The 18,453-nt window shown below is 41.9% G+C and overlaps 2 protein-coding genes across 2 annotated transcripts in view; one reads left to right on the forward strand and one right to left on the reverse strand.

Annotated features, from left to right (window-relative positions):
• LOC308304300 (ephrin-A2-like) overlaps positions 1-1,151 on the forward strand; it is a gene marked incomplete at both ends in the record, with an annotated part of 27,173 nt that extends 26,022 nt beyond the window's left edge. Inside the window, one exon of the mRNA XM_080748877.1 lies at positions 1,015-1,151. Coding sequence (XP_080605003.1) covers positions 1,015-1,151 — 137 coding nt within the window. The remainder of the gene's footprint in view (positions 1-1,014) is intronic.
• A 10,332-nt stretch (positions 1,152-11,483) lies between these two features.
• Positions 11,484-18,052, reverse strand: fam174c (family with sequence similarity 174 member C). The gene is made up of 5 exons (XM_080726510.1): positions 17,806-18,052; positions 16,842-16,967; positions 15,886-15,931; positions 15,036-15,146; positions 11,484-13,204 (listed from the first exon to the last, which is right to left on the reverse strand). Exons 1-5 carry the CDS (start codon positions 17,903-17,905, stop codon positions 13,201-13,203), a joined length of 387 nt encoding a protein of 128 aa, XP_080582636.1. The 5' UTR covers positions 17,906-18,052; the 3' UTR covers positions 11,484-13,200.
• Between the last annotated feature and the right edge of the window lie 401 nt (positions 18,053-18,453).

The following is an 18,453-nucleotide window of genomic DNA, read 5'->3' on the forward strand; positions in this document are numbered from 1 at the left end:
TGTACAAGATACACTACACCACTATGATACCCATGTACCTGACTAAATACTGGTGTACAAGATACACTACACCACTATGATACCCAAGTACCTGACTAAATACTTTATAAACGTTAAGGATGTCCATAATTACAACACCAGAGGCAGCGCCACAGATCACTTCCAACCCAGAGTCAAAACCAACAAAGGGTCAAACTCTTTTTTTCTGCTATACCACCAAAATGTGGAATGCCTTACCGAAGGCCATAAAGGAGTGTGGATCCCTAGCATCCTTTAAAATTGCCCTGAAAAACCACTTACAGGCAGCAGCCGTTCGCAACTGGTAAAAAAAAAACAATCCTAGCTCAACCCTACCCTCCCCTGCCCCTTCTTTGTATATACTTACTGTTTGTTTAGACTTACTGTTTTCTTTTTTCTTTTTTTGGTTCTTTCATTTTATTTTATTTACATATCTACTGCATAGTACTGTGTTCTATTCGTCTGTCATTCAATGTTATATGAGATACTTAAATGGTTTCCTGTGGAAATAAGTGTAGTCTTTTCTAGGATCTCCTTTTAGTAGACCTTGTACCAGTGAACTGTACCGTCATGAAACTGTACCTTTTAGTTGACCTTGTACCAGTGAACTGTACCTTTATCTATGCAAACTGACAATAAAGTCTTCAATCAATCAATCAAACCTACACCTGGCCTCAATGACCTCATTGGCCAGGCTGAATGAAATTAACTCAGAAAAAGCACAGCTCACTTCACACTAGGTGTGATTTTTGACAGTATATTTAACAGTATCTATCTCTCTTAACCAATCACATGACAGTACACATGATTATTTAACTGTATCTATCTCTCTTAACCAATCAGATGACAGTACCTATGATTATTTAACTGTATCTATTTCTCTTAACCAATCACATGACAGCATCTATGATTATTTAACTGTATCTATTTCTCTTAACCAATCAGATGACAGTATCTATGATTATTTAACTGTATCTATTTCTCTTAACCAATCAGATGACAGCATCTATGAGTCTCCAGAACCCTTCCTGACAGACGACAACACAGGAAGTGCTTTCCTGCTCATGCCCCGCCTCTCTCTCCTATTGGCTGCTCTGCTGCTGTTGCTCCTCCTCCTTTTCTCCTCCTCCTAGCTCCGCCCCCTCATCACTCAGTGGAAACATGTGGTACTGCACTAGTGGACACCTGTGGTACTGCACTAGTGGACACCCACAGATATAAAGAGCTCGATGCCTCGTTCGCCTCTGCAGTTAATTGGAGCGATGTGCAAAAGTTCTAGTCCGGACTTCCTGGAAAAACCAAGGAAACGCTGTCAGTCAAAGTGAATACTGGCCAATCACAGCGCAACCTTTCCGGGACTTATCCAAGGACCACAATTCAATTAAACAGAGCCAGTTCCCATGTTGCGCTGCTCAGCTATTCTTACAGGCTGCATACGTAAAGACCAGCCCCTACCTGCCTCTGATTGGCTCACCGATTTCCGTATGTGTGACGCACACGGAAGCAATGAACACGGAAGCGATGAAGATTCCCTTAGTTGCTCAATGCATACGCCCCCTAGCCGAAGGAGGCGTCTACCTTTCTATGTCGTAGGGTTGGACCAATGAGAGGAGGACTCGTAGGGTTGGACCAATGAGAGGAGCACTCGTAGGGTTGGACCAATGAGAGGAGCACTCGTAGGGTTGGACCAATGAGAGGAGGACTCGTAGGGTTGGACCAATGAGAGGAGGACTCGTAGGGTTGGACCAATGGGCTGCTAGACAATAACATTATGTTAATGAGTCCATGATGTCATCAATCCTTAAAAGGAGAGAGTCTTCCTGGGGAAGCCCCGCCCCCATCATGAATATGAAATGTTTCTTTTTTTTTACTCGCTTTTTTCTATGAAAGACTTTTTTGCCAAAAATAATAAACTTGTGAACCAATCAAGTGATTGAAATGACGGAATAATGAACCAATCAGTGAAGGAGATGATGAAACAATGAGCCAATCAAAATGTAACGGACACACAAGGAGCCAGACCGTCGGTCCGTCCGTCCAACAGAGCAGAAGGTGAACACAGTCTGAACTATGGCCTGGTAGTGCACCAGCAGAGCGCGCTCACCAGTGACATGCAGGTCTCTCATTGGTGGTTAAAGATGACGTTGCCAGAAATGCTGGTCCCTGATTGGGCTACGGTCTTAAAGAGGCGGTGCCATAGTTTTGTACTTTTTCTGTTTTTCATGTGTCTAGGAGGTTGAAAGTACTTCATTAGACCCCCTGGTGTGGTTTTTATGAGAAATGATGTATTCTCTTAGTATTTGTTTGTTTTCTCTTGGAGGCTGCCACCTTGTGGTGAAAAGTGCCAGTTAAAAAACACAGATACTAAGTATGTCACACTATCAACTCCTCCCCTATTTACCATTCACCCAACACTGTGGGGTGTGGCTATATCAGCTGGGTCACCACCCACCATGCCATCGATGCATACTTAATGAACTGGGGGTGTGGCCACATTAAAACCCAATTCTAACTCTTTCTGTATACTTTTTTGGAAAAAATCTTCCTCCTAGTATAATCATAATACCTGATAATCATGTTTTATGGGGGGGGGGGGGGGGGGGGAATCATGGCACCACCTCTTTAAACAAAGAATAAGACATAAACACCCAGCCAGTCACAGTGCTTGCACGCTCTGCTGGTGCAGAGTAATAAAGGTCATTCCCACTGATGAAGATAAAGATTAAGATAAAGATATCTTTTTAAAAATCCTTCCCAACTGGAGTGGACGTTTAAGCAATATTACACCAGAGGGTGTGCATTATCACGGTTATCTGGCACCACACCACAGGCAGACCCTACAGTGGGTCTGCCTGTGTATTAAAAATGTGTGTATAAAAAAATACACACATGTCAACTTAATTTCATTGTAATTAAGATATTCGATAGGAATTTAATGCCACATTTAGCTACTATGTCCCTGAACTTCACATGAAAACTGCTAGCCTAGCCGCCTAGCATAGTGTGGGGAGAAGGAGAGCAGCACAGCTGAATTCTTTGCTTGATGAGACAGTAGTGCTCGTTATCTGCACTGTTGGAGAGCCTGTTTTTCATTGAGAGCCCGACTACCTGTTGTATAATATAATATATATTATATATTATATTGTATAACAGGCAATTATAGTCCACACCACAAGCATAAGGACAATGACAGCTGTAGTGTAAACCATATCTTTTGGATCATTTTCTGCGCTATTTTTTACAATTATTGTTTTACACAGACAGACAATCAAAAGACAGAATTGACAGGGCTTGTGTGTGCGTGTGTGTGTGTGCGTGCGTGCGTGTGTGGACTACCATCCACTTCAGTTGAGAAAGTTTTTTAAAAGGATATTTTTATCTTTATCTTTCTCTTTATCTTATCTTAAGCCCGTTGAGAATGGAGCTTAAGTCTCTTCTTCAAAGGCTTTTATATGAAGGTGAAAATGATTCACAATGCCTTCTGGTCCTTGTTGTAGTCCACATGTATTCACAATGCATTCTGGTCCTTGTTGTAGTCCACATGTATTCACAATGCATTCTGGTTCTTGTTGTAGTCCACATGTATTCACAATGCATTCTGGTCCTTGTTGTAGTCCACATGTATTCACAATGCATTCTGGTTCTTGTTGTAGTCCACATGTATTCACAATGCATTCTGGTCCTTGTTGTAGTCCACATGTATTCACAATGCATTCTGGTCCTTGTTGTAGTCCACATGTATTCACAATGCATTCTGGTCCTTGTTGTAGTCCACATGTATTCACAATGCATTCTGGTTCTTGTTGTAGTCCACATGTATTCACAATGCATTCTGGTTCTTGTAGTCCACATGTATTCACAATGCATTCTGGTCCTTGTTGTCCTGTACTTTGCCTGGTGTAATGTTTTTGTTTTGCATTTTTTGTTCTGTCATTTTATTTGGGGTTTACCGTCCGTATGTTTCTGAACCAATCAGAAGGTCCCGTCACCCTGGGATATGGGAAGGCATCTCACGCAGCTCGAGGGAGAGAGAGAGAGAGAGAGAGAGAGAGAGAGAGAGAGAGTCTGTGTGAAGCATGTTTATGTTCTGCTCATTTATAATGTTTTAAACCTGGACGTCATTTAGATCTGGATAAAGAACCTCCATTATCTAACAGTGTTTCAACCTTTTTTCTGCATGGCACACTTTTCATGTCCCAAGAATCCATGGTCACACCAACATAATACGGGGGTGTAAATATCCTCACTGTCGGGAAGAAACCTTGTATCTCCAAGTTTAAAATGTGTACGTTTCTTCACAAAGTAAAGCCCTGCTTCATCATGCAAGGCTGTCGCACAACAGTAGGGAAAACAGCAGATCTACAAGCACACAACGCCCTGCGAGGCGCTGTGTGCTTGTAGATCGGCTGTTTTCACTAGTTAAAATCATTTTTAAAATGATAAATACAATACTGGCTTCCAAGCAGTTTCAAGGGGCACAGCAAAGGTCCCCAGGACCAGTGGTTGAAGAACACTGGTGGAACACATCTAGATCTGATAAAGAAGGCAGCTGCCAAAGAGTTTCTCCATAATTAAAATCAGGTGTGTTTGGAAGTGAATGAAACCAAGGTTAATTTATATTTATGCAGGTACAGTATGTCTGTGTTCTAATAAGAGATACCTTCACATTATGACTCTGAAAGTGTCTTATTGCGACCGTAGGTCGCACTTACTATCAAAACCTGCACAAACTGTGAGTCAGTCCGTCAGTCAGTCCGTCTGTCTGTCACACCTCACACGTCACACTATTGCCCTGCTCATATCTCCGCAACCGTTGCCCCGATCCATGCCAAATTTTGCACACACGCTCCTTGGCTGCCAAACTACAACCTCCAAGGACCCCCAGAGCTACCCCAGATGTAAAAAATGACCAAATGTGCTAAAATGACCAAATGACCACCCCAACGGGGCTGCTCACGGGGAATTCCCGGGGACCACCGACTCCTGGTGCTCCAGAACGGATGCAAAAGTGGTGGCGCCCCCAGTGGAGGACCCCCTCCACTGCAGCTCACATAAAATGCCGTAACTAGGGCTAGGAGGGTCCGGGAGAGCCGGGGCCGGTACCTATTCGTCCGCCAAGGCAACGCGGACACCCCACCCCTCATTTCTCACATGGCCCTCTTCTAGCGCCACCATGAGGCCGATTTTTACAACACATTTTGCTGCAACACACTGCTCCTACAGTTTTTGCCCTAAAATCACGCAAATCGCTACACAGTATGTCTACACTCATCCCATCACCATGAATCTGTCCCATATAGCGCCACCTTCAGGCCGATTTTTAAAAACACATTTTTGGACACTGCTCCTACAGATTTTGCCCTAAAATCACGAAAATCACTACACAGCATGTCTACACTCATGTCATCAACATGGATCAGGAAGATTTTGGAAAAACACATTTTTGCCCTATTTGTGGAGATCTCCCGATTAGGGAGTCTTACTGGTGATTACAACTGGCAGATTGTTGCACCTTGGGAGCCAAACTGCAGCCGGAGGTTCAGTGAAATGCATTGGAGTCTGGAAGCCAGTGGAGCAGCTCCTGAGGGTTAGGGTAACCAGTGGAGCAGCTCATGAACAGATCATGGACAGCTCATGAACAAACACTATTTCTGAATGACTGAGACCTTCTGGAAAATAAGACAAGTCACGTCACACATTTCTTTTCTGCTGTGTTGATTTTCGATGTGCGCATTGCGTAATTTTATAGAACTAAAGAGCACAAAGTATGTTTCTGAACGTGCCGTCGCAAGACTGGACAACCAAATTCCGAGACAGAAAGGATACCTGCGGCTGTTCAGATCCACAATAAAACGATGTACTGACTGTGTGCACATTGAAAGGCAAGTGATTGTAAAAATGTCTTCTTTTATATTCCTGGACCAATTATAAGACAAAGGTCTCAGTGGTTCATACATAGTCATGAGCTGGTCTAATGTAGGGTTAGGGTCTAATGCCCGCTCCGTTCACTGTCATGTATTTATTATAACTAGTGTTCATGAGCTGGTCTAATGTAGGGTTAGGGTTAGGGTCTAATGCTGAGCTCAGCTCCATTCACTGCCATGGATTTCATTACACTTCCAGTTCTGTGTCAAAATGACAAAACCTTTTGTTTGTTTTTTACATGTTGTCCATATATTCTCATGTTTTGTAAACGCTCCTTTCTGATTGGTTGTTTGTCAAATAAAACACCTCATGAACCTGAAAGGTCAGAGGTCATGCATGTTAATAAAAACCTTTTATAAACAGAAGAAAGTTCTATTTTAACATCCAAACTACACAAACCCTCTGACTATTATTATTATCATTAAATTAATAAAAACCTTTTATAAACAGATTATATTTTAATAAAACTACACAAACCCTCTGACTATTATTATTATCATTAAATTAATAAAAACCTTTTATAAACAGATTATATTTTAATAAAACTATTATAACTACTATTATTATCATTTTACTGTCAGAACCGGAACAGCTTGTCCGTATACGGGTAACGCCTGACACATCACTGTGACATCACAGTGATGTCAGATACTCAGAGCACGGAACTCCATATATGGGCATTAACAGACGTGACACCACAGTGGTGTGGCTTTTTCAGACAGGGATCTCCTTGTATGGGCATAAAAGGGATTGTATGTTGTGATGTCATGTGAACCACCATATGGAGATCCCTGATGTCATAAATATTAAGTCCATAATCTAACAGGACTTCATATCCATATATGGGGAACTGGTTGGTGCGACCTCGCCCTTTCGCTTGTTATTATTATCATTTAGGGCTGGGATGTGATTAGAAAATTAATCTCATTAATTACAGGCTTTTTAATACATTTTTTGACCTGGCAACAGTGAGAAACATTTTTATTAATGGATTTTGGTATACGAGGGAATCAATAACAAATACATAAGCAGATATAAGCTTAAGCAACAAAACAATGCTTATTTTTTAACCAAGATGGTTCTTAACCAAGAACAACAGATCAGTGCAATGTTATGAACATATAGACCTATACAATGTTATGAACATATAGACCTATACAATGTTATGAACATATAGACCTATACAATGTTATGAACATATAGACCTATACAATGTTATGAACATATAGACCTATCCACTTCTTTCCGCGGGAATTGACTGGGGAGTTTTTTGCACCACACTTCCGGTTAACAGACGTTTAACAGATCCGGTTAACAGCAGACATACAAGCTCACGTTGCGTCGCAGATGCAACCGTTGTGAGCTTGTAGATCACACTCGGCTGCGGCGCTGGAAGCTCCGTGCAACTTCTGCGCAATGCACGATGGGATGTTGGAAAGTTGTGGATCGTATACATTTGCGTTTCAGGTAGCCTATATAAATTCACCACTCAACACTTAAACTTATATTATCCCTATATCTCAGGGGTCTTCAACGTTTTCAAGTTCAAGGACCCCTTAGCTGAGGGAGAGATGAAGCAGGGACCCCTTAGCTGAGGGAGAGATGAAGCAGGGACCCCTTAGCTGAGGGAGAGATGAAGCAGGGACCCCTTAGCTGAGGGAGAGATGAAGCAGGGACCCCTTAGCTGAGGGAGAGATGAAGCAGGGACCCCCACTACATATTGTACAATATGTGTTGCAGATTAAACCTTTTCATATTGCTCCAGGGTTAGGGTTAGGCACAGATCAGTGTATTTACCAGACATGTAAAACTCTCAGTAGGCTACTTAGTATGTTTGACCCCAGGCTCTGTACTTGGTCTGCTCTTTCCCCTCTACACTCTACCCTCAGAATAAAGGGATATTAGGGTTTAAGTGGTTAATGAAAAACAAGAGAAAAGGGTCCCATCACACAAAGATAGTGAGACCCCCTGTAGTAACTCTGAGTGAAGACCCTAGGGGTCCCGGACCCCCTGTTGAAGACCCCTGCTTATATTATTACGAAATGGGCTAAAAAGTATATTTTAGACGTGAGGTGGGGCCTAGTCTACTACAAGTGAAGGTGTATTTTTTACTTTGACTTTTTATTAGGCAACAGGCTGAGCAGTGAGCACAACTTGCACAATGTCTCATCATCGGTAGCACAACGTTAACGTTATGACGTCTAACGTTATGGACCAGAGAGAGCCAGGCTGGGTAAACAGGCTAACATGGAAGCTAAGCTATGCTAAGTGGCTACCATAACGTTAATGAGAACTCTAACGTTATGGACTGCATATGGTTATTGCGACCGTAGGTCGCATTTACTACCAAAACCTCCCCGGGCTGTCTGTCTGTGAGTGAGTCCGTCACACTTTTGCCCTGCTCATATCTCCACAACCGTTGCCTCCATCCATGCCAAATTTTGCACACACACTCCTTGACTGCCAAACTACAACCTCCAAGGACCCCCGGAGCCCCAGGGACCCCCAGGTCCCTGGGGGACCCCCAGATGTAAAAAATGACCAAATGTGCTCACACGTCACACGTCACACTTTTTCCCTGCTTATATCTCCGCACCCGTTGACCCGATCCATGCCAGATTTTACACACACACTCCTTGCCTGCCAAACTACAACCTCCAAGGACCCCCGGAGCCCCAGTGACCCCCAGGTCCCCGGGGGACCCCCAGATGTAAAAAATGACCAAATGTGCAAAAATGACCAAATGACCACCCCAACGGGGCTGCTCACGGGGAATTCCCGGGGACCACCGACTCCTGGTGCTCCAGAACGGATGCAAAAGTGGTGGCGCCCCCAGTGGAGGACCCCCTGCCACTGCAGCGCACATAAAATGCCGTAACTCGGGCTAGGAGCGTCCGGGAGAGCCGGGGCCGGTACGTCCGCCAAGGCAACGCGGAGACCCCACCCCTCATTTCTCACATGGCCCTATTCTAGCGCCACCTTCAGGCCGATTTTTAAAACACATTTTTGGACACTGCTCCTACAGTTTTTGCCCTAAAATCACGAATATCACTACACAGCATGTCTACACTCATGTCATCAACATGGATCAGGAAGATTTGGGAAAAACAAATTTTAGCCCTATTTGTGGAGATAAGCCACCTACGGTCGCTTATCTCCCGATTAGGGAGTCTTACTGGTGGTTATGGTTATGGTGCAACTGGCCCCAGAGCCCTAGAATGGAGAGTTGCGTCACTCCCGTTCACTTCATGGGGCCAGGTCTTCTACGCACACATCTATTGGCGTATTAACCTCGCATCACCAGGCTTTCCGCTGGGGGAAAGCCTGGTCTTCGTTTACTAAACGGGCCGTTTGATCCGGTCGGGAGCGGAAGAGCTCCTACGTTTTTCTGTAGTCCAAAACGGACTACACTTTGGCCGGAAACAACTACCGGAAACAGTTTCAACCCAGTTAGCGCATGCGCAAGTAGTTAGCGCATGCGCAAGTACGGGTTAAAACTGTTTCCGGTCGTTGTTTCCGGCCAAAGTGTAGTCCGTTTTGGACTACAGAAAAACGTAGGAGCCCTTCCGCTCCCCACCGGATCAAAAGCCCGAAATTGGAAGCCAGCCCAGGCTATTGGCGTATAGTGACAAACGGCGAACCGGAAGTTTACAAAATGCATTGAAGTCTATGAGGTGTAAAGTGACAATGAACCACGTGACCAGCGCTGTTTCTGACCCCGCGGTGACACCACTCTCTGATTATACTGCTCTGGTCTACTCTAAAGCAACCTTTTCAGACCGCGACCACCAACATAATCATATTTTAATTGGGACCCCCCCATTTCCACATTGATTGCAGTATTGGTATGTTTTACTTAAGTAAAGAAATTGAGTACTTTTCCCACCACTGTTCATTTAGAAAGCTCCCTGCTGCGAACCGGATCCCATCGTTCATGTCAAAGAACCGTTCAAAATACTGGAATCGTTCGCGAACGTCCCATCTCTGTATTATATTCTGAGGCAGACAGACAGACAGGCAGACAGACAGTCCCTACTCTATATTATACTCTACTATGAGGCAGATAGACAGACAGGCAGACAGTCCCTACTCTATATTATACTCTACTATGAGGCAGACAGACAGGCAGACAGACAGACAGTCCCTACTCTATATTATACTCTACTATGAGGCAGATAGACAGACAGGCAGACAGTCCCTACTCTATATTATACTCTACTATGAGGCAGATAGACAGACAGGCAGACAGTCCCTACTCTATATTATACTCTACTATGAGGCAGATAGACAGACAGGCAGTCCCTACTCTATATTATACTCTACTATGAGGCAGACAGACAGACAGACAGACAGACAGACAGACAGACAGACAGACAGACAGTCCCTACTCTATATTATACTCTACTACTCAAATGCCTCATTCACACTACAGATATATAGTTGAACGTTTAGCTTGCTTGGTCAATGTAATCTCAATGGAAACCAGCTTTAAAGATACAGGACATACAAAGAACAAAGCTTTGAAAGCTTTAAAGCTGGTTTCCATTGAGATAACATTGACCAAGCAAGCAAAACGTTCAACTATATATCTGTAGTGTGAATGCAGCATAAGAGGCAGATAGACAGACAGAGCGGAGAGCACATTATCACAACAACACTCTCCCCCAGTGCACGTTTAATGAGTAGATGGACATTTACATTATAAAGCTACTGGATGGCAGCGTGGACTCATTATTTATTATGCCATAAAGCTTTAGCATCACTGCAGCATCAAGCCTCAAGCACCGCTATGTGAAACGTGTTGCTGTGCTGTTAGCCACTTAGCATAGCTTAGCTTCCACATTAACCTCTTTACCCTAACCTCGCCCACCAGGCTTTCTGAGAAAAAGCCTGGTGTTCGTTCACTACAGGCCGTTTGGTTTCCGCCTAGAGCGCGGAAACCACTAGAAGAAGCGGCGTCGCTTTGATTTGGTTCCCTCCGTTTGTTTCCCGAATCCCTATTAACATGCTCGAGTAGCCTAGTGTAGTCTTGCCAGTCGCTAAAAGTTGGACTAAAAGATGCATATGACAGACGAATTTTTCAAAAGCAAAACTACTCCGCATCAAGGAGTTTATTAGGTAGGCCCCAAAAGTATGTCCTTGAGCGCACGGGAATATTTGGGGTTAAAACTGAATCCGGTTTGATCTTTCCGGCAAATTGTAGTCCTTGGAGTACTACACCATGACGTTTTGTGGTTTCCGCTCCAGACCGGTTACAAACCCGAAAAGTGAAGTGATCCCAGACTATCTTTACCCAGTAGACTAACACAATCACTGAGTAGAAGGGGTTTGCTGCCACCTGCTGCTCACCTCTAGTCATAGCATAGTGAACAGGTTTTACATTAGCTCTGATTTGACACGATCATTTCAATCATTTTATGGATAATGGAGTAATTTAAAATATAATACAATATAATAAATACCACTCTTTAAAACGTGACTTATTCTTTGTCACTAAAAATGAACAGAATTAAATGAAGTTGACATTGTTTGGTCACTTTCTTTATTGAAAATTGTTCATTCACATAAAAAAACATTTGGATTGAAATGTGCCCAAAAACAAAGCTACAGAGCAGTTCTGTCAAAGATTCCAGATTAAATAAAACAAATAAAACTTTAAGTTTCTGGAAGGTTTTTGGTGTAAAACACATTTATTACAAACACACTCCAAGTTAAAGAGTCCTATTAGACTGTGGTCATTAAATTAACATTTTGGTCTTCAGTGTAACTCAGTCAAAGAACTGCATGTTATCTCTGCTATGGCACCAACATCAATACAGCATGGAATATTATAATATGATATAATATTATATACAGAATAATATTTTAAATATTACATCCTGTTATTTCTCCTATGGCACCAACATCAATACAGAATGGAATATTATAATATTATATAATATTATAATATGATATATATTATAATATGATATAATATTATATACAGAATAATATTATAAATATTACATCCTGTTATCTCTCCTATGGCACCAACATCAATACAGCATGGAATTGTGGACAGAAATAACAGAATATTATAAGAAATAAGTGGAAACCAACTGATCTACAAACTGCTCACAGAAATGAAGGGAACAAAATGTTCCTTTAATTCTTTGAGCAGATCTACATTATACTAAACTCAAATACATTCACATAAATGAGCAGTATATTAGAAGCAAAGTGAATGCAGTCATATTGGATTGAATAAACAACTATTGAATGACATTTCAGGGATCGATGGCCATTACTGTTGATTTGACTCAGAGTTTGTAATAAAAAATTAAAGAAAAAAGAAGAGAACATTTAACTTATTAGCAAACAAATAAATTAAAAATGAACACAAACACCTTTTATTTAACCACTCAAGCTCTGTTCCTAAATATATTCTTGAGAGCCTGAGAAATTCTGAAATTCAATTTGGTTAGATTGGATATATTTGAACAAAACGGTTGTTGTAAGTTGAAAAAGAAACGACTATTAATGACTGACTGGAGTGGGTTAGGGTTAAGACTCCCCCAGACCAGTCAGAAAGCTAACATTTAAGATTCTTATTTCACATTTCACTGCTGCTGTCTGAATGGATGTTTTCACTGTAGAAACATCAGGCTCTTTTTAAATCAAAGTAAACGATAGTTTAGTTTGATCTCCAGTGGTTAAATATGAATGAGTGGAAGTTGAAGCTAAACCTCCTCCTGCTTAAAGCACAGATGGATTAAAGGTGATGTTTTATCAAAGTTGATAAAGTGATGTTTTTATGAAAGTTGATAAAGGCTGTGGTTGCATATTTTAAATATGAAGGGTCTGTTGTGATCCAAACTAAACCACAGGAACCTTCTGGTTAAAGCACAGATGATTCATGAGTTGAACAGAAAAAAGAAAGTATTAAAAGTGATGTTTTTATGAAAGTAGATAAAGTGATGTTTCTATGAAAGCAGATAAAGTGATGTTTTTATGAAAGTAGATATTAATTAAAGGCTGTGGTTGCATATTTTAAACACGTTTCAGAATGACAGAAATCTGCTTCTCAAGCAATAATAAATCATCAAGATAATTTATACAAAAATATTTCTTTATCCAGCGGGTCGCTTTGGTGTCTACGCACGCACACGCACACACACACACACACACACACACACACACACACACACACACACACACACACACACACACACACATCGTTGGTCTTGGTGTTTAGGGTCGTCTCCATGGCAACACCACTCATCTAGGAGACAAGATCACATGATTGATTGATTGATTGATTGATTGAAGACTATTGTTCCTCATATGGAATGGTTCTGGCTCTAGGTCTGGTTCTATGGAAAGGTTCTGGCTCTAGGTCTGGTTGGGCCCTGGTTCTATGGAAAGGTTCTGGCTCTAGGTCTGGTTGGGCCCTGGTTCTATGGAAAGGTTCTGGCTCTAGGTCTGGTTTAGTGTAGTGGAGAAGAGACTATTGTTCCAAATCTACATATGGAAAGGTTCTGGTTCTAGGTCTGGTTCTATGGAAAGGTTCTGGTTCTAGGTCTGGTTGGGCCCTGTTAGGTCTGGTTCTATGGAATGGTTCTGGTTCTAGGTCTGGTTCTATGGAAAGGTTCTGGTTCTAGGTCTGGTTGGGCCCTGGTTCTATGGAAAGGTTCTGGCTCTAGGTCTGGTTTAGTGTAGTGGAGAAGAGACTATTGTTCCAAATCTACATATGGAAAGGTTCTGGTTCTAGGTCTGGTTCTATGGAAAGGTTCTGATTCTAGGTCTGGTTGGGCCCTGTTAGGTCTGGTTCTATGGAATGGTTCTGGTTCTAGGTCTGGTTCTATGGAAAGGTTCTGGTTCTAGGTCTGGTTGGGCCCTGTTAGGTCTGGTTCTATGGAATGGTTCTGGTTCTAGGTCTGGTTCTATGGAAAGGTTCTGGTTCTAGGTCTGGTTGGGCCCTGGTTCTATGGAAAGGTTCTGGCTCTAGGTCTGGTTTAGTGTAGTGGAGAAGAGACTATTGTTCCAAATCTACATATGGAATGGTTCTGGTTCTAGGTCTGGTTCTATGGAAAGGTTCTGGTTCTAGGTCTGGTTGGGCCCTGTTAGGTCTGGTTCTATGGAATGGTTCTGGTTCTAGGTCTGGTTCTATGGAAAGGTTCTGGCTCCAGGTCTAGTTTAGTGTAGTGGAGAACAGACTATTGTTCCAAAGCTACATAAGGAAAGGTTCTGGTAGGTCTGGTCGTGTAGTGGAGAACAGACTTATGTGTGTCTATGGGTTAATATATAGTAATATTTAACTGTCTATGTATACTATGTATACTGTCATTACTATGTGTGCTCATATGGGTTAATATATAGTAATATTGAACTGTCTATGTATATTATAGATGCATACTGTACATACAGTATGCATACTGTACATACAGTATGTATACTGTACATACAGTATGCATACTGTCATTACTATGTGTGCTCAGTGAAGGAACATCAATATCTCTGGAGATGGACTTTGGCTACAATCTGACCTCTGACCTCCTGACAATTCTCTCCTTTTATATTTGGTCCATTCTCATTGGTCCATTCTCAGTGTGACACAAACCAGCAGAATGAGGCCTTTAACCTTTAACCCTAACCCTAACCCTAACCCTCCATTTAAACTGGGTGGATTTACTCCATTTAAACTGGGTGGATTTACTCCATTTAAACTGGGTGGATTTACTCCATTTAAACTGGGTGGATTTACTCCATTTAAACTGGGTGGATTGGTGCTTACTAAAGATTAAAGTTAACTTGGACTCACCACAGGTGAGTTCCAGGTGAAAAGCCTGCTTGAAATTCAACTACAGTTTATTTAAGTATTTATATTTAAGTTTCTGTGTAGAATGAGCCAGGATTCTGTATTTATTCTAGTTTTACGTTGTGTTCCTCTGCAAACCAAATACTGAATGTTGATGCAAAATACATTTTCATTTGCCAAGCTTCTGGAAGATTTGACCTAATGACCTTATTCCATCCAGTGTGTAGTGTTGTGTAGTGTAGTGTACAGTACATATAATGTATTGTTTATGTAGTGTGTAGTATTTATTGTGTACCTCCTCAGACTCCTGGCTTCGTACAGAGTCTCATCCTCGTCAGACTCCATTCCGTCCAGCTCCATGTTTGCCAGAAGACCGTACTTCTTCTTGTAGTGAGGCTTCTTCATCCTGCGCGCGCGCACGCACGCACGCACACACACACACACACACACACACACACACACACACACACACACACACACACACACACACACACACACACACACACACACACACACACACACACACACACACACACACACACACACACACACACACACACACACACACACAGGTTGGTAAAACAAATGAACTTGTGGTTGCTGTGCTGAGGGGAAACACTGTACTGTAGAAGAGAGCTTTCTGTATGGAACAACACATCATGTATGGAACAACACATCATGCATGTCATACATGTATGATGATTGTGTTTCTGAACAACACATCAACCACAGCATTATTCACTAAACCTAACCTTAACCTCAGTAAAACTATGTCTAAGCCTAACCTTAACCTCAGTAAAACTAGGTCTAAGCCTAACCTTAACCTCAGTAAAACTATGTCATTCAATGTTATATGAGTTAAATATCTATCATAGTACTGTGTTCTGTCTGTCTGTCATTCAATGTTAAATGAGTTAAATATCTATCATAGTACTGTGTTCTATCTGTCTGTCATTCAATGTTATATGAGTTAAATATCTATCATAGTACTGTGTTCTGTCTGTCTGTCATTCAATGTTATATGAGTTAAATATCTATCATAGTACTGTGTTCTGTCTGTCTGTCATTCAATGTTATATGAGTTAAATATCTATCATAGTACTGTGTTCTATCTAATAAATACTTCAACCAATCAAAGTTCTCACCTAACAGCTCGGACCAGGAAGTAAAGAACTCCAACCCCGGTGATTCCTATCAGGCCAAACATGGTAACCATAGAGTTAATTACATTTACATTACATGTACAGCTAAATGGTCTCACCCATCACTTATAGAGTTAATTACATTTACATTACATGTACAGCTAACTGGTCTTATACCCGTCAGGACTTAATTACATTTATACTACATAAAATGTTTAATAGGTACATCTAATGGGTCTCACCTCTCAGGACATGGTAACATAGTTATATTTATATTATTATTACAGTATAATATTGTTAAATGTACATCTAAAGGGTCTCACCTATCAGGACGTACATGGCTCTACGGATCATGGTACATCTAAAGGGTCTTACCTATCAGGACGTACATGGCTCTATAATAGGTAAATCTAAAGGGTCTCACCTATCAGGACGTACATGGCTCTATAATAGGTACATCTAAAGGGTCTCACCTATCAGGACTACATGGCTCTATAATAGGTACATCTAAAGGGTCTCACCTATCAGGACGTACATGGCTCTATAATAGGTACATCTAAAGGGTCTCACCTATCAGGACGTACACGGCTCTATAATAGGTACATCTAAAGGGTCTCACCTATCAGGACGTACATGGCTCTATAACAGGTACATCTAAAGGGTCTCACCTATCAGGACGTACATGGCTCTATAACAGGTACATCTAAAGGGTCTCACCTATCAGGACTACATGGCTCTATAACAGGTACATCAAAAGGGTCTCACCTATCAGGACTACATGGCTCTATAACAGGTACATCTAAAGGGTCTCACCTATCAGGACGTACATGGCTCTATAACAGGTACATCTAAAGGGTCTCACCTATCAGGACTACATGGCTCTATAACAGGTACATCTAAAGGGTCTCACCTATCAGGACGTACATGGCTCTATAACAGGTACATCTAAAGGGTCTCACCTATCAGGACGTACATGGCTCTACGGATCATGGATGGATCGACGTTCAGACTCTTCAGGAGGTTGTTGGCTTTACTGCCAGACTCACCACTGGTTCCATTACTGGTGCTCATGGGCACTGCTGGAGCTGGAGAGAGGAAAGTAACTATAAGTATTAATACTGGAGAGAGGAAAGTAACTAAGTATTAGTATTCACTACTGGCCCTGGAGAGAGGAAAGTAACTAAGTATTAATACTGGAGAGAGGAAAGTAACTAAGTATTAATACTGGAGAGAGGAAAGTAACTAAGTATTAATACTGGAGAGAGGAAAGTAACTAAGTATTAATACTCACTACTGGCCCTGGAGAGAGGAAAGTAACTAAGTATTTATACTGGAGAGGAAAGTAACTAAGTATTAATACTCACTACTGGAGCTGGAGATTGATTAAGTGATTTGTTTGATTGATTGAGTGTATTTAAAGTTATTAATAATTAGAATTTATGTTTCCTGCATTTTTGGATGAGCGGGGAACTTAGAACCTTTTTTGTGGGGGTAAGTGGGGAACATAGAACCTGGGGAACATAGAACCTGGGGAACATAAGACCTGGGGAACATAGGACCTGGGGAACATAGGACCTGGGGAACATAGGACCTGGGGAACATAGGACCTGGGGAACATAGAACCTGGGGAACATAGAACCTGGGGAACATAGGACCTGGGGAACATAGGACCTGGGGAACATAGAACCTGGGGGACATAGGACCTGGGGGACATAGGTACGGTCCCATTTCTACTTGTAATGTACTTGTACTCACCAGTAGTGTGGTTGTTAACAGAGTATTTAAAGTAGTTCTACTCACCAGTAGTGTGGTAAACAGAGTATTTAAAGTAGTTCTACTCACCAGTAGTGTGGTTGTTAACAGAGTATTTAAAGTAGTTCTACTCACCAGTAGTAACAGAGTATTTAAAGTAGTTCTACTCACCAGTAGTGTGGTTGGTGGTATCCTGGGCTCCCATCAGAACAAGCAGACTCAGCAACACAACAGCCTGAATGAACCGAACCTTAACCCTGACAGGCTTCATGGTGACACGGTGAGGTGAGGCTCTAGGTGACACGGTGAGGTGAGGCTCTTGGTTCGGTGAATCGTTTTGAGCTTCTAGGTTCGGTTAATCGTTGTTTTAACGGCTAAATAAGTTGTGTTAACGGCTAACGGTCTGAAGTTGTAAACACGGAAGTCACTCTGAACAAACTGCTCTGCTGATTCACAAGATTCTATAGAACCCATAGCCCGTGGAGACAGCGGCGCTGTGATTGGCTAAGCGGTTGTCAGGGCGACACAGAGATATAAATATATCATTGTATTCTGTAAATTAAATGTTGGAAAATGCAGAGCCTTTTATTGTGAAATGTGATTTAGTTTATATTAAAAACAAATGTTTAAACGTGTTAATGTAATCTCCTCGGTTAAAACTTTATGTGAATATTGATTAAACCACGTGATTGGGTGCAGACTCCCCTGGCGAAAAGACACTAGGAGGTGCTCTTATTGGGCCCCTCATTGATTACGGAGTCCTTGTCTGGTATCGCGACGCCCCAGCTGCCTTAAAGTTAAAGCTCCAAACAGCCCAAA

Source organism: Nannobrachium achirus (assembly GCF_963921795.1).
Source record: "Nannobrachium achirus genome assembly, chromosome: 1".
Lineage (NCBI taxonomy): Eukaryota > Metazoa > Chordata > Actinopteri > Myctophiformes > Myctophidae > Nannobrachium > Nannobrachium achirus.

Bases quoted from the DNA above. Each gene is read 5' to 3' on its own strand.
- fam174c (XM_080726510.1), bottom strand. From the start codon at position 17,905: ATGAAGCCTGTCAGGGTTAAGGTTCGGTTCATTCAGGCTGTTGTGTTG. The intron at 16,968-17,805 runs GTGAGTAGAACT...TCCTCTCTCCAG, and splicing joins TACCACCAACCACACTACTG to CTCCAGCAGTGCCCATGAGC. The intron at 15,932-16,841 runs GTGAGACCCTTT...TTGGCCTGATAG, and splicing joins AGCCATGTACGTCCTGATAG to GAATCACCGGGGTTGGAGTT.